This window comes from Meleagris gallopavo, chromosome 1, assembly GCF_905368555.1.
Source record: "Meleagris gallopavo chromosome 1, MGAL_WU_HG_1.1, whole genome shotgun sequence".
Lineage (NCBI taxonomy): Eukaryota > Metazoa > Chordata > Aves > Galliformes > Phasianidae > Meleagris > Meleagris gallopavo.
The window spans coordinates 168,217,634-168,239,202 of record NC_139404.1 but is presented as its reverse complement, the minus strand read 5'-3'; the positions used below and the strand labels follow the sequence as shown (position 1 = coordinate 168,239,202).

The window sequence follows — 21,569 nt, the reverse complement described above, 5'->3', positions numbered from 1 at the left end:
CAATCTCCAACTGTCCCACAAACACAGGTATGCTCCTGTCAACCACAGAAATGTGACATCCCCCCATAAATCAATAGGACTGAAGGAGAGTTTGGACACTTCCATTTTATAAAGCCCTCCTAACTATATGTTGCTGGCTTTTGCAACATGAGGCCACAGGAAAAGGAGAGCAGAGCTACGTACTCAGACACTCCTCTAGTGAGCACAAGGAGGTCTCCTTTGGGGAGCCAGCACAGCCTGGTTTCACAGGTGAGGAGGTGAGGCACTCTCGGAAGCGCTCTCGGATGCCGTCTCCACAGGTGACGCTGCAGGGGCTCCAGGGCTGCCACGGGCTCCATGTTTCTGCAAACACACAAGCTCACAGCAATGAGAAACACACCTAGCTCGTTGTCTGTATGGAGAAAGGCATTTAACTATCCTCTGTTATTTAAGAAGAGCAATAAATAACCAAACAATGCAAACTGCAACACCAAGAGAGCAAGCAGCATCCAGGGACTTGCTCCTGTTCCCACCAGCTTGGGGCAAAGCTCCCATTTTTGCTTTCCTTTCTTTGCCCCATGCTATGCAGCACTTGGCTAACTGAGGCTGGCAGGAGCTGTCTGGAACAACAGCAAATGGAAATTAATCCACAAATCTTTTTAATGGCTTAGTAATTTATATATTCATGAGTCCAATTCCTACCTGACAAATACTGCTTTTACAGCAGGATAACTTCATTGACTTAAGTGTAGTTACTCCTGATTTACATAATTGTGAAAGGAGGAGAAGCCTACGAGGCCTAATGAAAAGGCAATATTGTTTTTCCTCTTTATGATCCTCTTAGCACACAAACATGTTATTGAATCGCTCATCTGACAGCTTTACAGATCCTTGTTTTATTTCTCGTGCTTCAGCCATTAACACAAGATGAGATTTTGCAGGTTTATTTATTTTGTTTAAGTGGAGGCAGGCTCAGGTTTTAATGCTAACTCAATACTTAAATGCAATCCCTTTCATGCTAAGGTAACATCCTCATCCAGTGCTCAACACCCAAACTTAACAGCAGTGAGGACCCCGAGACAGAAAGGGACCATTTCTGACTTCCAAAAATAACAGATGAGTCCAAGTGCAATCCTTAAGGATAAGTATTCTGGGGACTGTCTGATTGGTCAGTTGACTCAATATCTGTCTTTAAAATGCAATGGAAAGAAAAACAACAGAGCAATTACTCCATCTCCCTGTTCAGAGATAAAACAGAAAATCAGATAAATTACAAAAAACAAATTGGATTTGTTAAAGCTTGCTCTTTTAAATAATTTATGGTTGCCAGTGCCAACCCAGGTCATGATATTTAATTTTCTTACACAATTGCTCTGCTGCTGGAATGCCTCAGCACTCCTGAGCAGCGAACAATCCAGTGCTGCATGACTGTTGGTGCTCTGTGACTGGAAATGGCTTTGTGATTTCATGCTATATCCATGCATGCTGCAGTACATCTGCATGGCCTTGTGGAGCACAGGGGGGAACAGTGAGGGGCCTGGTGGCACTGTGCTCCAGGTCCATGTGAAGTCAAAAGATCTCCGTATTTGCCTCCAACCCTACAGCAGCAATGAGATATTCATGGTCCAAAACTTGAACAAACACACCCCTGGCTCCACCAGCTATGAGCAGGTATCAGTGAAGGAAGCAGGAAAGCATGGCCATCATCAATAGTCAAACAGTCCCTTCTCCAATGCACTTCATGGTGCCATGGTACCTTAGGGTTTCAGGATGTTTTTCTTGATGTCAGTGTCATGAAGGACCCCAGCAGTGTCCCACCACTGAAGAAGAAGGGGGATGAGCAGAAGCACACAGCTCCTTGCAGATCAATTTATGTAAGCAGCTTGATAAATTAGTCCCATCATTTCCAGTGCATGAGCTCGCTTGTTTCCTATCTCCACACTCCTTGCTCGCTTTAGCTTCTGCTAATAAAGAGTCAGATAGAGGGCCAGATCCAGAAAGGTTCTGGCTGCTTCCAGTGCTGCCGCTTGTTATACTGGAGGGTGCTCAACAGCCTCTACACTTGTGCCTGCAAGCTTCAACATACGTAACATTTAGGATGGGTAATTTTCTAATTCTAACGTCAAACCCATGACGTGCCCATTGCTTTGAGCTCTTTTCACAGAGTTCAGCTTCAGCTGAGGGCACGGAGTTCCTTAGCTAGAACACTTGGCATCCATAGCTCTGGGGCTATGAACGTGTGCCTGCAGCAGCAGGAGAGCAGGAAGCGCTCCAGCCCCTGTGAGAGACAGAGAGTTAAACCCTGCAACTTGCTCTGCAACCTCCTGCAATGCAAAAGAAAATGAAGCAGAGTTTATTCTCCCCCAAGGAAACAAAATAATTAACCTCCATTTAAGACAAACAGATCCAAAGCGCCAGGGGGAAAACCAGAAGGTATGTAGTGCAAACTAGCGCTAATAAGTGTGAACTTTTTCTATACGCATTTGAGGAATCAATTAGCAACATGAAGGCATCTCATTGATGAGTTAGTTTGAAATAGCTGACAGTTGGCAGATCTGTCGACATGAAAGATAAACTCAATTAACTGTGTTAATGGTTGCTCTGCAGAAGTATTTCCCCTCAAACTTCTGTATTTCATCCTCATTCTGTGAGACTGTGTGTCTGCGATGCTATCCAACAGCAGAGCCAGCGAGGAATACTCTGCATCACCCTCCCAGCCTGACATGTGGTTGTCCTAAGCTCTCCAGCAAGACCAGTAATAGCGGATAAAATCATTATTTATGGGTTCACGCAAATGCCTCTGCTAGCCTGGGGTGGTGCAGGCTACTTGTGAAAGCTGAGTTTTCGGTCCTGAGAACAGGCGCAGTGGCGTTTGGATGAGACCTGGGAAAACATCCTTCTCACCCATCCCGTGCTTCTCTAAGGGAATAAAGCCTGGGTGAGCTGACATGGTGGCATGCTCCAACAAGTTTCTAATTTGGACAATGAAAGGACGATGATCCCTGTAGAAGAAGAAAACCTAGACTCTGCCTGGGCTAATTACAGACTTTTCCCCATAAACCAGCACCTTTAAGAACCGCAGGAGCATTGCCTAAAATCTTTTCTCAGAAGCTCAGAGCTATCCCAGTGACTCCACAACACCTGATGTATTCTTAAAATGCTGGGGATATGGAGATTTAGAACTCAATGGCGTAAGAGAAGCCGACTGGGGCACAAACTGTGCTTCCCCAAATTAGTCTGTTTCTAAATAAATGCAAAGCAAAGAGCAATTCAGGCAACAGAGCTAATTGGTTCCCAGATCTTCCTACAGATAACAGGCAGGTCTGATTCATACTACTTTACTCACGGAGCAAGAAGTTGATGGGAGTCTTGTATCCTTGCCTGACTCCTGGATACTCCGCTTACTCCCTGTTTACCAACTACTGCTCCCTTCAGAAGGTCTTTTCCCACTTTCTGCTTTCCCTTTGAGAGCAACAGCTGTGCTTCTTGTGCCCTGGGCACCCCCAACAGCTTCTCTGGATAGTTAGAAGAAGTCAGATGTCAGAGAAGGAACAAAACTCATCTCAATAAAGGCAATAAGCTCCATTAGGACTTAGATCAGAGTTGAAACTGGCCTCAGAAGTGTAACTAAGAACTGTAAAAAACATTAATTAATGCTGGAAATACACAAAAAGCATGTCCCTTTCTATGCTGTAGCACTACTGATTAATTTTATCAGGCATCCCAAATGACTCCAGCTTGACACTGGCTAGGATCTAGAACATCTTCCTAAGGAGAGTTTCACTGCTGGGGGCTCAGAGTCTAACCATGTAAAGCACAGGATAACACACTGAAATGAATGAGCCTGCAGCACTTCTGCTGCTGACTAAAATCACCTAGCACTCTTCTTTCTCAGACATTCAAACAATTCAGTCAGATGCAGGGAACTCTGCATGGCTCTCTCTAAATCATCTGTGTGAAACAGTTAGCACCCCACTGAGATGAATTAAGTGACTCACATATCTCCTATTTTTTCACAGGTTCTCCAGCTGGAGTATACAGAAAGTTTCACAAGCACTGGCTCACATTTGATAGACATTCTCCCCACATCTAATAGGTAAGATTCAGAGCCTTGGAAAGCAGGAGCTTTTTTGTGACGCTTTCTCTGAAGCTGATGGCTCCTGCTGGGAGAGCTGATGCTCTCTACGGGTCACCAGGAACCCTGTCCCTACTGCAGGCACAAAGCAGACAGACTCCTGCTCCACAGGCTGCCCGAGCCCTGCCAAGGATGAGGAGTAATGAGATGGATGGAAGAAGGGTCAGGAACACAACTGATGCCTGACCTATGGAAAATGGGTAGTTGCAAAATAAACTATATCTCATCTTCTGTGGTTTGGATGAAGATAGCTTTAATGATTTTGGATCTTTCATCTTTTACAAGACAATACCTTTGTTTCATAATAATAGACTGTATGCTAAATGGAGTAAGAACTGGCTGAGCGACAGATTTGATATGCAGTTGTCAACAGAAAATCATCACCAAGTCGGAATGCATTTGGAGAGATTTCAAAGGGAATTAGTATAATGCTTTGTTCTGTACAACGCTTTCCTCAGTGACAGGAAAGTAAATATAAAATCGTTAATGAGAAAATATGTCACTACTGTGATGACATAAGTACACAGTGCATGGGGCAATGGAGGTTGCCAGCTAAGTTGTAAAATCAGCAAAATGCAAAAAAAGCAGAGAAATTGTAGCTGCAGAATGGTAGATTGTAACTAAGAGGTCACATGCAAGAACAGCTTGGGAGGCGTATATAGGGTCAAAGCCAATGCCATCTGTGGAATTAAAAACTGAGGAGCAATAAGTCAGCGTAAGGAGAGTGTTGCAGCTCAAACGGCATTGGTGAGAGGATGTTAGAAGGCACCAAAGTCAGTGCCTGTGTTGTGAAATTAAAAGTACTGTTAAAGAAAAAAAAAAAAAAAAGGAAACGAAGGCAGAAAGAGCCAGAAAATTAATTAAATGCTGAAGAAAAACGCTTTCCAATTAAATACTCAATCTTTTCAGCTTATTAAAAAGAACACTGAGATTATCTGGAAGGACTGACACAATTTGGACGTGCAAATGCTTCTGCAGGGAAATACAGTGGATAGGAAACAGCTGTCTAGTCTAGCAGAGAGCAGCAGCAGAAGAGCCAGTCACTAGAGGATGAAGCTAGATGAGCTTCGTTATGAACTGCATGTCACATCCTTTCTTCTTTTACATCAGAGCACAGCGTTGAGAGAAATTACCAGAAGGGTCTCTGTTTGGTGGTGCCTTCAACAAAAGACTGGATGGCTCCGGAGGATGAGCAGCAGTTGCATGCAAAGACTGGTTGTGGGCTCCCTACCAACGTAACTGGATGACTGCAACGGCCCACGCCACATAGGAGACCACAATCAGTGATTTAATTGGCCTTAAACTGAGCAAGCTCAGAAGCAGAAGGCAGAATATCAGTGATCCGAGTAGAGAAGCACTTTTTACATGGAGAGCCATCAGGGGTGCAGGTCTACCTACAGTGCAATGAGGCACGGTGAGGGGCTCTGGAGAAGGCCTCGTGAAGCAGCTGGCTGCCATCACTGCGAGCAGCTCACTCTGCCTCCCTCAGGGCCAGAGGCTCAGGACAGGGCCTTGTGAGGCAGTCAGGAGGCCGGCAGCCATCTCTGGCACCGCAGGCTCGCTCTGCGTGCCGCGGCTTCAGGCTGACGCGCTCCTCCAAACACAGCCTGCTCCTCTCAACGCTGCCTGGAGGCTTTGAAGTTGCACAGACACGAAGACAGATGTGCTGCCGCCTAATTAATTTCAGTTTGACGTTTTATTTACGGCTACGCGATGTGGTTACGCTTTCATCGGCTTTGTGGATGTGACACTTCTAACTTGCCAGCTATTGACTTGAAGCCGTTCTGCACGCAGGTAGCCTGATTCTTTCGACTGCAGTCATAAGGATGGTGCTACCGCGCAACCCAGGAAACAAAGCAAATTGCAGGGAGTTGTTGCCTAGGGTGGATTTCACCAATTAAAACGGTCAAATATTGGACACAGAAACACAGCTATGTCATATCCTGCATATTCATCTCTCTGGGTAATTAGCTAGATAGTATCAGCGTGACACAAAAATACCACCCAAGCACAGAAGAAGAATTAGAATTCTCTCTTCCTTTTTCCTTGAGAATTACCTTGATTAAGGAAAAACGCTTTCATTTTTAGGCGGACTTTCTTGTGCCAAAGAGAGAGAGTGCCAACAGAGAATATAGTTGGAAAGTTAAGCAAAAGAGAACTGCGTACCACGTTTGGCATGTGGTGAAAATAGAGGTCATTCTTAGTACAGATTGTTAATTAAAAGGCTAACAGTTTTAGAATTTGTGAAATAGCCTGAAGTAAAACCACACAACGCTAGAAGCCTTGTTAAAGTAGTTTGTGCCTGGACCACATGCTATAGAGCATGTTCCATGCTCCTGGCCGCAATTATCCCCTCAGAGACCTGCCCAGGAAGTGCAATGACCCTTTTTTGGCTTCAGATCCTGCACTTCCTTCTCAGGAAGACCAGGGTGGGGAGGTATAGAATATATCTCCAGCCTTTCAAGCCAAGCTCTTTGAAGTGTGCTCATGGGAAAGATTAATTCATTACCTATGGACGCAAGCCTGCACCAAGCCTTCGGAACATTTACTTTTCTGTTTCAGGATGTGGGAAACACAGCCTAACTCAACTCCTATCCCCTCATGTACATGCAGCCCATCCCTCGCTATGGCTGCCCTCTACAAATAAGGGGAAAAAATGCATTTGCCTTACTCTGCTTTGCTACTGGGATTTGTGGACAACGCCAAACCGTGAATTACTACCCCTGAATGACTATGAGAGTCCATCTATGTACGTTGTAGAGATATAAACAGAATGCATGTATACCCCTTAGACAGGACTGAGGAACGGCCCAAGTTCATCCCTATTTATGATCACTCCTTAACTGTAATCACTTATACTCCATGGTTTTGGCTTCTGCCAACCAACACTCTCCTGGAGAACGCCTAGTCATGGCCAAAGGACTACACAGACTACAGACTGTCCCCAGCTAGTTGTATGAATTTAGTGTTTTCTTGGAAGAAAAGAACTCAGATGTACAGATGTGACTCATGATTGTCAGGTGGCCTTACTGATCAGAAAATGTGCCGTGATCTCTTTTAAGCAGCAGAAGAGACATGGTTGGAAGGATAATGGAAAAACCCACAAGTGTCTGTTGCTATAGCCGGATGTTGATTCATGTGACCAAAATTTATGTATCTAGTAGGTAGGTTTTTAATCTCCCACAGCAAATAGTAGAGAAAAAGATAGCCAGACATGGACTCAGCCCATTTATCTTCTATACCTATTTTTATATGGGATGAATCACCCTTGTGAGATGTCTGCCTCTCTTGACTAAACAGCTAGATGGGTTCTCAATGTTGGACACCTGGCTTCTAGACACTTAAGTGTAGTATCTTTGTATGTACAGAGATTAGATTTAATGTTTCCAATGGGTCTGATCTACTTAAACTCTGTTTAAGAGTTTCAGTTTTACTGGAACTAGATGGATACATCATTTTAAATATCCCAAACAGTTTTGGTTTAAGCAGTTTCAAGCTACCACTGCAGCTTTTGTTACTAAATGTATGCCCCCACACAGGCCTAATCCAATTTGTTCCCACCTACCTTTCCAACTCCTTTTTTTTCATGGAAGAGACCCAAAAAATAGTTATGCAATAGGAGACAATACAGTCAAACCAATTTATCATTATCCACATTAGCTGGAAAGAATGCTGATATTTGATAAAAGAAGACAAATGTTGGTACAAACCCATATTCCTTTCGATCATCATACACTGCTTAGCTCTTGTTGGGAAAAGGCTTCGGTTTGAGAAATTATAGAGGTCAAAGCAGTATTTGTTCTTTCCCACATCGAACAAAGTGCAGTTAAATTCTGTCCTGTTGTCTCCTGGGTGAAGGATGTTCTCATACAGCCAAGCTGTTCTCAAACTAGGATGCTTGAGAGCCTCTTTATAGACAACAACTTTTCCACTGATAGAAGTGCATGGTGGTGAGACTATGAAGACCTGAACCAAAGTTCTGCACACTGCTTCTGGTGCCACAACCAGTCTGTATCCAAATTTGTGGAGATCTATGGGTCCCATAGAGGCAATAACAGAACGTGTTTCTAATGATTTCAGTAACACAGTGATGTACATTTCTTGACCAACGTGTGGGCAGTCAAACTCTACCCACTGGGATCTGGAAAGTGGGATTCCTTTGCTAGTTCTAATGCCCAGCATCTCATCAGAGCTTACTCTTCCTAGTTCATAAAGTGTGCTGGTGAATATCACATCTAGTGAAACCAATGTTTTGTTCATGGCACACAATTGCTCATTTGTAAAAACTCCAACCTGAAAGGAGCTCCCAAGCACCTCTGAAGTCTTGTTCAAATCAATGTGAAATACAGGCCATTCCACATGGAGGGTGGATGTTCTTCTTCTGCTTGCAGCAGCACTGCTATTATCACTAGGAGAGATCATTCTGAACAAAAAATCTCCAGCACTTGTGAAATAGGAACACTCAAACTCTACCATCCCCCGGGACTGATTTGCTGGAAGCTGTTTTCTTGCAATGATCTTGTTGGTGTTGGCATCCAGCAGTAGGATGGACAGGTTCTCTGCTGTCTCATTACCACTGTAGTAGTGGTATTCCACAGAAACTGTGTCGTTGCTGAAGGCTACATGACCTGGGTGCTTCAACAGGAGGTCCTCCACTTCACCAAGAACTGAAAGGAAAACAGGTTAACAACAGCATTAAGAATCAAAGCAGCAGCCAACTGCCTATGAAACATAAAGAAGAAAATACGTATCTATAAAGTGAATATTTAAGAAATGGCTGTTAAACTCTTAAATGTGAACGAATCAGTTCACCAAAAAAAAGGTCCTAGCTAGAGCAGTAATAGCTCACCTTTCCTTTGTGCAGGGACATGATCTGCAAAAGCTCAAAGTCCACTGTAGCAACATGTTTAGGAAGGAAGGTTAAAAGAAGATTTCTCAAATAAAAACAAAACAAAAGATTTACAGAAAACTTCAATTCTAAGGATAGACCATGAAAATCCTCAACTTCCTTTCACTTGTAGATTCTAAAGTCCACTTCACCATGGCCAGCTGTTCTACCTTCTTTAGTGCTAATGTAGTAACAAAAATACAGTAGTTTCTTAACACAGAAACATGAAAAATATCCCTCAAATTAAATAAAATAGTAAATCTGCATGATGCTTTTTGAAGCCTCTTCTCTTGCTCTGTCTTATGAATCTTTCATTTTGCTCATTTGCATCACAGAGACACATGAGTGAAAGAGCTGAAAATAACAGTGATGGTGACTGCAGCACTTTTCTTGTCTCAGATGTGGTGCAACATGTCTAAATGACATCATTTCATAATAAATGGCACAGTCTTTTTAGATGCACTTCTTGCATGACCATGTTTGTACAAGTTGCCAAATTATTCCGAGACATGCTGTAACTCGTGGGGATAGATGGTATCTAAAGCATTGGATTGGGAAGATCACATTCCTGCTCTCAGCTCAGCTAGTTTTTCTGAGTTGCCTGAAAGTTAAGGATTTCAGACATTGAAAGGTTACCTGAAAAATGGGAACTACGTACACCTATCCCAGATACAGAATGTGCTGTGAGACATCTCTATATAATAAATTGTCTGGAAAAGGCTTCTGAGTCTTGGATGGAAGGTGCTCTGGGAGCATAAAACCTCAGTTAAAACAATCCTTTCATAAGTGGTATCAACTAACAGTATTTCAACTTGTTAAATCTGTTACATATGTCTTAAGATTACCTCAAAGAAAGCTTTGCTGGAAAAACACTGCAAGTGCCAAAGCAAGCACTCAGCATTTAGGAGTAGCAGGACTCATCTTACAGAATACTAGACAACTACCACTGTAAGCTTCAGTTTGAGTCTGTCATCTTGGATTCACTTTCCTGTCAACAGAAAATTAGTTTCAGGAAGAAATTCATCTGACCAGTTAAGGCCATTTACGTCAGGGTGAGGCACAGTGCACACTAGTAAGACCCACCAGCTAAAATGTGGTTAAAATAACCAGCTCTAACCACATCCATAATGTTTGAATGAAGACTGTATGCACAGCCTACATACATAAATCATGTATATACTCTTACATACATGTATTGTAAGTCAGTCTTTCATCTGAGTGACTCAATACTACTTTTTTCCACAAGATTCTGCCTCATTTGGCAGATGGATAGTGCTCGTTACCGGAGGGCTCTTTTATTCTCGTTCTTCCTTGGGTGGTCCCATGTATTATTGACTATGCACCGTTCAAAATTCACCTTGATAACACAGAATTATTCATTTTCCCCATGGATCCTGCTATTGTGCTCTTATCATAGTATATTAGTGTATTAGAAATATTAATGAGTTTATCCCTGCAATGTTCCTGAAAGATGAGTAAATGTCACTATTCTTGTTTAGAGTGCTAGGAACCAAGGCAAAGACATAAAGGTGAAAACTATCAAATGTTAACTGAACAACCATCTTTTAACAGAAGAATGCCTGCACAGGGAGTGGAGAGCCCAGTATATGCAACTTGAGGGCCTGTTACTATAAGCATGGGGAAATCTGCTGGCCTGGGCTGAAGCATGCACAGTATTGTGTGGGGCTGGCAAGAGGAGCCGAAAGGACATGGAACATGTTTGACCCTTCGGAGAACTTCATTGCTAACTCATCTGCAAGGACTTAGATATGGACCAAGACCAAGCAAACCTCCATACAGGCAACAATGTCCCAGAGCATCATGAAGTTTTGACAGCTGTGTTACAGTTTCCCAGTGAAATGCTTGCAAGTTGCTGGGTTTTTCTTTATTTGAACATGAGTGAACTTACACATTTCTCTATAAAGGACTTAATCAGATATAACTTGGCTGAAATGTTTTAAGAGAAAAACAAATCAGACCGTAACAAAACCTCAACACAAAAAATTTCAACAATGAGCTTCAAATTTTCAAGAAAAACATTTTTGTGATAGTAATGAAAAGCACTGATGTTTGCATCTACTATTCTGCTGTCCTTACTCTCTTGCACTATTTTCTATTTGGACTGGCCTGTACCAGAAGAAATAACACCACTGTATATGTACAGGAAAGGCCTGGAGAGAGACCAGGGGTCTGCCATGTAGCTCTCATCAACTCTCATATGGATCACTTGGAAAGTGAGGAAAGCAAGTATTACTGGAGGACGCCCTTACAGCACTGTCGAGTTCTGCCTGGGAGAAGCAGCCAACCTTCACCTTGCCACAACCTCCCTTCAGGCAGTTGTAGAGAACTATAAGGTCTCCCCTGAGCCTCTTCTCCAGACTGAACAACTCCTGTTCCCTGAGCTGCTTCTCACAAGACTTGCGCTCCAGACACCTCCATAGCCTTGCTGTTCTTCTCTGGTCACGCTGCAAGGCCTGACTGTCTTTCCTGAAGTGAAGAACCTAAAACTGAACAAAGTACTTGAAGTGTGGCCACACCACTGCAGAATTCAGAGGTATGATCACTTCCCTGCTCCTGCTGGCTGCACTGTTTCTGATACAAGCCAGGATGCCATCGGCCTTCTTGGCCATCTGAGCACACTGCTGGCTCATGTTTAGCTGTGTCGACCACCATTCCAGGTCCATTTTTTCAACACAATCTTTCAGCCACTCTGCCCCAACCTTGTAGCATTACCTGGGGTTGTTGTGTGCCAAGTGCAGGACTCAGCATTTGGTCTTGCTGAATTTCATGCCATCGGCCTAGCTTGTCCAGATTCCTCCATAGCGCCTTGCTTCCCTCAGGCATATTGACACTTCCTCCCACCTTGGTGTAATCTGCAACTTTACTGAGGGTGCACTGAATCCCCTCATCCAGGTCATCAATAAAGATATTGATCAGGATGGGCTGCAATACTGACCCCTGGGAAACACCATTCATGATTGGCTGCCACCTGGATTTATCTCCATTCACCACCACTCTCTGTGCCCAGACATCCAGCCAGTTCTTAACCCAGCAAAGGGTGTACGTGTCCAAGCCACAGACTGCCAGCTTCTCTAGAAGAATACCATTGGCGACAGTGTCGAAGGCTTTTCTGAAGTTTAGGTAGATTATGTCAACAGCCTTTATCTTCACCGTATTTCCCATTCAGTGCACCATTCTTAACTTTGCTAGTCAACTCTGTTTTGTTAAAATAACACATAGTACTAAAAGCAATAGGCAAGTGTCTTCTATTAGACTCGAGTTCATCTAAAAGAGGGCAGTCCTAAGTTCTTTATGTCTTCTCATGATCCCTTGCTCTAGAGTGGAGATGGAACAGACACAAAGGTACAAGCAGATGAGCATGTTTTCTCACATATACAGGAAGAGCAAACTGCACACTTTCTCGGTCCATTTCTCTCCTTTGTAAGACATCTTCAGCCTTTTGATGCATGACCTACCTATTATCCCAGCTCATGTCATAACTGGGAACTAAAACAGTCCTTTTTCCAGTTTCCCATGCTATTGATACTTCAGCAATGCATGACTTCATTCTTAATCATGGTTTGACAATGTACTTCACCTATGAGGTTAACAACTTTTAAATTATGAATGTAATTTTTGAAAATATATGTATTATTTATAAATTAAGGATCTTACTTTCAAAATTTCTAAACTGCATGTTGACTCACTTTACTAATCCACCTCCTGTGCAGTACATTCTTAGAAAAGATAGATGCCATGCACAGTATGCCCCTCAGCTTGTAATCATCTTATAGCTAACCCAAACTAGATGTCTAACTTCTATTGGCATGTGAAGGTGAGAAGGAGGTGCTTTCTCATCCTTTGAATCTTAGGCTGTGGTTCGATTGTAACTGCTCTCCAGATGTGCTGATCTGTGTGTGAACTACTCAAACAACACTAGTACATTGTCTCAGACTAATTTTACATGACTAAAATGGAATGAATATGAATCCCATCCTACACAGTCAGAGAGGAGGCAATACCCCTCCTGTCCTCAAAAGTTTTCTCTGAATTGGTGGGTTAAGTCCATCACACGGGGTTCACTCAATCACAGGAAGTGGCCTGCACCATAGAAGGTCACATTTCATCCAACCACTATAAGCTACTTTTATAGAAATGGGCAGTTGTATGCTGTAGTTCCTCCCACCTTGGTACAGACACTGATCTCTGACCTATCATCTAACATGTATTAAATGTTACCAAGTACAAATCTCAGAAGAGAGCACAGCTCCTTCTACTGCTTCTAACACAGTTAGTCCCTCGATGAGGCCCACAGAAATCTGCTCATTTATCTTGCTTCCTTCACAGAGCAAATTCACAGCAGAACAGGTTCCTGCCACTTTGACACAGAGGAGCAGCTCGTGAAAGCAGTCTCTTCCACCTACATATTGCATAAGACCTTGACTACATCCTAGGCATATCACTGGTGGCTTGTGTGAGCAGTGATTTTTTGTGATTTTATTTCAGCAGACAAAAGGAAAACAGCACTATCCAAAACCACTTTATGAATATGCAACTCACAGTTCTCCCTTGTAAGCTCTAATACTCACCGTAGTCACAGAGCACTACTAACAATAGATTTGAAAAATCTTTCAACATCTGTTTCATTCTGACCAGTGAGATCCCAGGTCCTTTTACTCCTCATGTCCTTCTTCAGCTCCAAAGTTCTAAAGTGCAGGCACTATTTTCAAGAACACCTGAAAGATAAAAAATTACAGCTGCATTGACTTTGTTTCATAAAATACAAGGAGGAAGACACTACAACTCGTAAGAAAAAAAAAAAAAGCATTAATTAACATTTTTCTCCCATTTACCCAACCACTATTAATACTGGATCAATGGATAAGTGCAACTATATTTCATCACAGAATAAATTTTCCCTCAGGAAATGTCAGCCCTTGAGTCACAACAACAAAGATAGGCCATAAGAATTTACTTTTGTACTGCAGAAACTGCTCTTGTGCATTTCTTATATTAAAATCAAGACTCCTTCCAATACTTGAAGGGAGAGTATAAACAAAAGGGGAACGACTGTTTGCATGGGTGAATAGTGATAGGACAAGGGGGAATGGTATTAAACTGAGACAGGGGAGGTTTAGGTTAGATATTAGGAGGAAGTTTTTCACACAGAGGGGTGGTGACGCACTGGAACAGGTTGCCCAAGGAGGCTGTGGATGCCCCATCCCTGGAGGCATTCAAGGCCAGGCTGGATGTGGCTCTGGGCAGCCTGGTCTGGTGCTTGGTGACCCTGCACATAGCAGGGGGTTGAAACTGGATGATCATTGTGGTCCTTTTGAACCCAGGCCATTCTGTGATTCATGATAGCAAAGTAACAAGTATTCTGTACAAAATGTGACTCACCTCAGCCCGTGTAGATACTAGAAGTTTGTTGCTGCTACATAATTCAAACTGTTTTCAGGTCCAGTAAGCTATTATTATCTCACTGGCTCTATATAACACATTAAGTTATCTGCCTGGCTCTATAAAAGACCCGCAACTGCTTTTTATGTCTTTCAGATCGATCAGCTGTGTGATCCCAAGTGCCAAGTATTTTTAGTTGACTTCTCCACAATTTTTTAAGTTTACAATTCCTGTAGCATTGTCTATGCAAACAAAAATAGAGATCCTTTTGGAAAGTTTCAGGATCTTACTTCAATGTGCTCTAAAGCAGTCATCACGAGTCTCATAACAATCATATAAAACAGGCTGGAAGAGAAAGATTGCAGCAAAACCAACAGCATGCTACAGAAACAGAAGACACAGAGAATCTACAAAGAGAAAATCTAGCTCAAAGCAGCCACTCTCAAAATATGAGAATTGCTCTCTTTCGTATTGCAAAGGAGTGTCAGAAAGTCAGACTCACTGCACTCACCATCACTCAAACAAGCGGGAAAGTTCTTGTTCAGTGGAGTTTACAACCTAATTTTATGAGAGAAAACCGGCACGGCAGCAGGCATGGAGGAACGTAAACACGAAACACAAGGCCCAGCTAAGGCAAAGATGAGGTGCATCTTCAGGAATCACAAAAATAATGAGGTATTTCAACAGTAACTGTTAGAGCTGCTGACCTACGACACAGCCGATGTGTTCTTTGAAAGCTTTTAAAATTGTTTCAGTTTCTTCTCCTGTCTTCTCTACGCCAATTTGCTCTCCGATTTCTCTCATGCACATAATTCAAGTGGCTGGAGAGAATAGTTTCTGTGGCTTGCTCAGCACAGGCCCATTGCAGCAATAGCTGTACCCATCTGACGAGGAATATCATCACCTGCCCACAGGCCTGACAAGGCTCCAGAATTAGACAGCAGCAGCGATACCCCAAACACCCACATCTGATACGCTGTAAATTACCAGAAGACAAACCTCCTGCCTCCACACAGGGGCAGGCTGCTGACAGAGCCACAGCACAATCACTTAAGGAAAAGAGCAGAAATTAAGCAGCACTGCTTGAAATTTCACTGCACTAAAGAGGGAAGAAAGATGCTTTGTGGGCAACAGTCATTGCTGTTCTGAAAGCTTTAATGGGTCCTTTCCATTTCCAGCTTCCCCAGCTATGTATGTCTCAAATGTGTTTCACAAATACCATTTTTAGACCATCGCATACCGGCAGGTAAAATCCAAATAATCCTAATTGCAGCCTCACAAGTGACACGCTGCAGGAAGAAACAAAGCGACAGAAGAAAGAACATGTCCTAGGGAAGAAAGAAAGAAGGCTGAGCGGGAGAATTCTCCTGAGACAGCGGCCATACATTTTAATTCACACGTGTCAGGTTGACAGATGGAAGAGCAGCGTGGTTCATGAGATGAGGCACTGGAGGGAGACACAGGAGACCTGACTTCTGCTCTTGTTCCTGCCTCCGTCAGATGCACCATGTTAGCAAATTGCAGCATTAATCCGCTCCTCTCCTCCCATTCCCCTGCGCTGTATTGATACCAAAAACTGTGCAGGGTGGAAGCTCTTTCTGACCACGTCTGTGGACGCAGCCCAGCACCTCTGGGCGTTCCGTTAACCAGACCACAAGCTCTCTTCCCTTTTACCCTTTCATCTGTGTTATCTGAGTTTGCTTAGGAAAAGGCTCTGGCAGAGTGCACAGGCAACACCCAAGCTCAGACGAGTGTTTGAACCAGCACCGAGACCGACTTCCAGGGACTTCACCCAGGTGCCTGGGAAAGCCTATGCTGGGGCTGGGCCCTGTGCAGCCTTGCAGCCTCTGCAAGGCCCTGGAGCCCTGATCCAGCACAAAGCTGGCTGCCCACCCATTCCTAGCACTGCATTCCCCTCTCATTTCACTCTTTTTTCCCCGTATGTTTGTTCCTCTCAGACTCTCTCACCCTCCCCATCTCAGTTTTGTGCACACATGGCACTGACCTCTGCACCTGATTCACGTTTCTCCCTTTCAGCCTTCCTTCAGCCATCTTTTTCCTAGCACTCATCTTTTCTCCTTTGCTTAAAAATTCCCCACATCCTTGCCTCCTGCCCCCTGCTCCACTATTGCTCCCTTTCTTGTACTCACATAAAATCTTGCTTTTCAAGACAGACGGCGTATCTTAAATGGTTTCTTCTCTATGCAGATCTTTTTACCTTGAGTTCACGAGCTTGATGAGATGAAAAACGATGGAACAGAGAAGACTATCAGACTTTGAATAATTGGCTTTTTTAATTTATTACTCTGGTGGACAAGCAGGGACTGAGGCTCCATTGTGTGAGACGCAGCAGAGGCACAGCAGCACAAAAAGACGCTTTCTGCTCTGAGAGACAGTGTAAGGGGCCAACTGGAAATAGAAGATTTCCTCTCCAAAACGAATTGGAAATGGCAGATAAGGAGGGCATAAGCCATAAAGGCCTTGGAGATGAACCAAGAGGTCTGTGTGTAGCACAAATGCCAGGAAAACACTGAGTCCTTCCTCTGCCACAAATACCCTTCAGATGTCCCTGTTCCTTGCTGGGAAGCTGGACTAGATGACCTTTAAGGGTCCCCTCCAATTCAAATGATTCCATGATTCTACTCTACTCTACTCTACTCTACTCTACTCTACTCTACTCTACTCTACTCTACTCTACTCTATCCTACCCTATCCTACCCTACTCTACCCTACCCGACCCTATCCTACCCTACCGTATCCTACCCTATCCTACCCTACCCTACCCTATCCTATCCTATCCTATCCTATCCTATCCTATCCTATCCTATCCTATCCTATCCTATCCTATCCTATCCTATCCTGTCTTAGTCTCATCACTTAGCTTTCCTCTGGCACAGCATCTTGCTGGAAGCTGCACTCTGCTGCCTGACAGAGGTTTTAGGAGAACAAATCCACTGCACGTGGGCACTGCAGTATCAGGAATCGTGCAGGAACCAAAGTCACACTATTTTATGTTTGCTTTGAATGGCACATAGCTTTTACAATAACAACAACAAAACCTACTAGATTTATGACTTCCAGTGCATTTTCCACGAGTACCAAAGGCCAGAGAGCAGACTGGTTGATGAGCAGGCTGGATGGTGCTATCACTGCTAGTGTGCACAGCTAACAAATGTGCAGCTTCACCAACATATCCCCCAGCAACTATTTCCCTTTCATAGGGCAGATAAAAGACAAATCAGTGTTGTAGTTAAGAAGGGGTCATGGGGAATCAATCACCCACCTCACAAACAAGCTCCAGGCTTTGAGATGATATGTGCATCAGACATAGCCTGTACTCTCCCTAACCATGTGTACTCTCATTGCAGATCCCTGGGAGAGCAGCCCCTGCCCTCACTCCACCCTCCTGCAGAAAGGGGTAGGCCTGTTCTCGCCCACCTCATCCCATCACAGTTCGGATGCTGTGTCCCAATTACCATGAGGGACCCAGCCAGGAGTTGTCAGGTAAATAGAGTTATCTGCTGAAACTCAAAATGAGCAAAACATTACAGAAACACAGAATCACAGAATGGCCCTGGCTGGAAGGGACCTCAAGGATGATGAACCTCCAACCCCCCTGCCACAGGCAGGGCCACCAAGCTCCCCATTTAATACTAGACCAGGCTGCCTAGGGCCCCATCCAACCTGGCCTTGAACACCTCCAGGGATGGGGCATCCACAACCTCTCTGGACAGCCTCTGCAGCACCTCACCACTTTCTCTGTAAAGAACTTCCCCTGACATCCAACCTAAATCTTCCCCCCCTCAACTTAAAACTATTTCACCTTGTCCTGCAGTTATCTACTCTTTCAAAGGGTTGACTCCCCGCCTGTTTGTAGGCTCCCTTTAGGTACTGAAAGGTTGCAATGAGGTCACCCTTGCCAGAATGTAAAAGGGAAAACAAAGTCTCAGATGAAAAACAAGTCTCCTTAACTGCTGTCGATTAGTAAAAGTATTGCAGTCCTATTTGCACAGTTCTATTATGCATGAGAGTGGCTGACAGTGAAGCAGCCGTCATAGAATCAGAATTACAGAATTGTCTGAGTTGGAAGAGACCCTTAAAGGCCATCTGCTCCAACTCCCTTACAACAAACAGGGACACCTACAGCTCGACCAGGTGCTCAGAGCTGCCCCAGCCTAAGTCACCGAGCCCTTCCTACTTTTCCCTTGAGGAGGCGGCCAAGCAGCACCAAAAAAAAGTGCCCATCTGCCACGTTTCTGCAAACGTGAGATATTTCATCTGTCTGCCGAGAAAGAGATTAATTATTTTCTCTATTGCGCCGTGGGATTAGGCAGCCATTGAAGTGTCACCACCTGCTGGGAATTTCAAAACTTCTCACAAAATCCTCCCCCCCGCAACGAACGCGGGAGCACCTCAGGTGCACATCACCTCGCTGACATCCCACTGCTGCTGACCATACACACGGCCCTGGCTGGGAGCAGCGCTCTGAGACTGGAGCTGGGCTCAGGGAGACGCACACACGGCTGTGTGCCGCAGCAGGGGGCCGGGGCTGCCAGCCTCAAAGGCATCGCTCCTTCTTATTTACACATCAGACAATTTGACGTCCTTATCAGATAATGGCTGTATTGAAATTAGGCATCTAAATTCACCGGGCTGAAAATGACAGTGCTTGTGCGAGGTTAAAAAAAAAAAAGAATAATAATTAGCTGGTAAAGCATACAGCTATCACTCTTTGGGGCTGATGCTGAGAAATGCTGGGATTTGTCAGCTCTTATTGGTATTGGCTCAGCACAACAAGAGCTGCCAGCACTCCCCATCCTACAGCAGAGTGAATAGACGGATGAGATTTGCTGTGGAAAACGTATAGTGACAATAAGTTTATTAAGCATAAGGAGGGTCGGGAAAACGTCCAAGCAATAATAAATCACCACCGTGCAGAATTAAATGCATCGGACTGACCCTCGTGGCATAAGAGATGGATGCAGCCATCCGCTCCTCCGCTCTCCTCCAGATTTTGTTGGCAATCTCTGTATCGCCCATCGTTTCTGGGATCCCCCACTTACGGAAGTTTATCGTAAGGATCGTGACACGCATCACACAGCTGAAACAATTAGGAATCAGCTCCGACATGCCACCAACCGCCAATACGAACAGGAGAAAGCCTCCCGCTGCGCTCCCCGGCGCCTGCACCGCGCACTGTGCCCGGTGTACGACGGCCAGCAGCAGCAACGCCGCTCACGGCAGGACGCAGCGCGGTTCCTCCTGTCCGCGCTTCGGGGCAGCGGGCTGCAGCCCGGAGCCCGAAGTTACTCCGCGCCTCCTCACACGCAGCGCGGTTCCGCGCCCCCAGCACAGCCCGCCCCGCGCCGCCTCCCCCCGGCCCCGCGTTCACCCCTTACCGCGGCCGCGGGACCCCCCGAGCTCCGCGGAGACGGAGGGCCGCCTGCCACGGGGGCCGCGGCGCTCGCTCACCTCAGGCGGCGGCCGGGGTAAATGGCGGGGCGGCTGTCAGCGGGCGCCGCGCGAGGGGAACCCGCGCCCCTGGCGGCGAGGCGAAGCGAAGAGACGCGAGGCGAGGCGAAGTGAAGCGCCGCACCGCCCGCCCCGCGCCCGCCGGGGCCGCACCGCCCTCGCCCGCCCGCCGCCGGGGTGTGGCGGCGCCCCCGCCCCGCGCCCACGGCCGGAGCCGGTTGAGCGCCGGGATGACACGGTCTGGCCCCTGGGACGGAGGCACTTGAGACCCCGTGACAGCTCCAGTGGGCCCGCTGCGGCGGAGGTTTCGGTGATCTCAGCCCTCCGCTCTCCAGTGCCCATCCGCTGCCAACTTGGTGTGTGCATGGGTGTTCCTCGTCATGAGTAATACTCGGGGACTGCTGCGGCAGGACGTGCTGATATGGAAGGGAACTGTCTTCTAGAGAGGCTTCTTAAAAGAGAAATCCATGTATTTTTACACAAGAGTAAAGTGGTTTATCCCAAACCACTATTACCTGTATTTCCCAGACGTGAAGTCTGTGCTTTAAATATATACCCACTCTCCCACAAAACGATGCCCCGTCCCTAGAGATGTTCAAGGCCAGGTTGGATGGGGCCCTGAGCAGCCTGGTCTAGTATTAAATGTGGGGGTTGGTGGCTCTGCATGTGGCAGGGAGTTGGAGATCCATGATCTTTAAGGTCCCTTCCAACCCGGGCCATTCTGCGATTCTGTGATTCTGTGGAAACAACAGCAGGATCTGAAGAGGCCTTTGTGTTAACTGCTGCCATGCAGAGAATCTCCCTGCTTTCCATAGGCAGGCCTATAGAAGACCAAGAGGAAGCAATTCTCAGGTGGTTTTTTTTTTTTAAGTATTGTTCCTAGTTACCATCTGGGTGACCATGAAAATAAGCCTTCCATGCAGCACAGATCTCTGCCCCGTTGGCACGCCTAGGCCAAGCAGCAGGCTGCAGCCCCATACCACCGCCATTCCCACTGTGGCCCTGTTTGGATCCACACGTGCTGGGTTACTCTCCCATACACACCCGGCTATGGTGTGCGGTGTTAAAGCTCTGAAGGCAGAGTGCCATCTGGAGTGCTGCTGGGAAGGTTCAGGGAAGTAAGGTAAATCCTTGCTAAGCAGCTTGTAACATAGCATACAGAGAAGGAATATGCATGTACGTGTGTCTAAGAATGATCACAGCTTATCGCCATCAGGACACCACGGAAGATGTGGCTGTGTAATCTGTGCTGGTCATGGCAGAAGCTCATTGTGTGCTGACCATTTCGGGTGCCAGCTAACAAGTGGATGTGTCATAGTTGTGGATTTGGTTTGAAGGAAATTGTTAATAAATTATGTTTGTTAATAAAATAATACTACAAAGAGATTGTTGGTGATGGGGAAGCGTGTTTGCAATGCTCTGAAAGTTCTACTGAGTGCCCAGGACTGAAATTCAAGTCTCACTCACTGCCTACGTTTAACATCTGACGAACTTACATTGGTGAGTGTTTTGCCATGCTTTTTTCCTTTAGAAACACAGTTTAAAAAAATTTAATCACTGAGAAAAAATGTCTTTCCTCTATCGTAATGCAGAGGAGTAAATAAATTCATGAAACAGGAAAGAGCCTGAAACACGTGGTGATATACTTTCCTCATACCTGAGTATTTTGCACTTACTATACTGCCTTTGATCCAA

The 21,569-nt window shown here is 45.2% G+C and overlaps 1 protein-coding gene across 3 annotated transcripts in view; it reads right to left on the bottom strand.

The window, feature by feature from the left end:
• Positions 1-20,141, bottom strand: part of THSD1 (thrombospondin type 1 domain containing 1) — a 28,741-nt gene extending 8,600 nt beyond the window's left edge. Inside the window, exons 1-4 of one of the 3 annotated variants that reach the window (XM_085215931.1) lie at positions 19,802-20,141; positions 13,592-13,738; positions 7,825-8,781; positions 184-342 (exon numbers count right to left, since the gene is read on the bottom strand). In XM_085215931.1, the coding sequence (XP_085072057.1) occupies positions 184-342; positions 7,825-8,781; positions 13,592-13,649 (1,174 nt within the window). In that variant the 5' untranslated portion in view covers positions 13,650-13,738; positions 19,802-20,141. Of the gene's footprint in view, positions 1-183; positions 343-7,824; positions 8,782-13,591; positions 13,739-16,552; positions 16,574-19,801 lie in introns of those variants that run through there. The other 2 variants (XM_085215930.1, XM_003203302.5) reach the window with 2 other exon arrangements.
• Between the last annotated feature and the right edge of the window lie 1,428 nt (positions 20,142-21,569).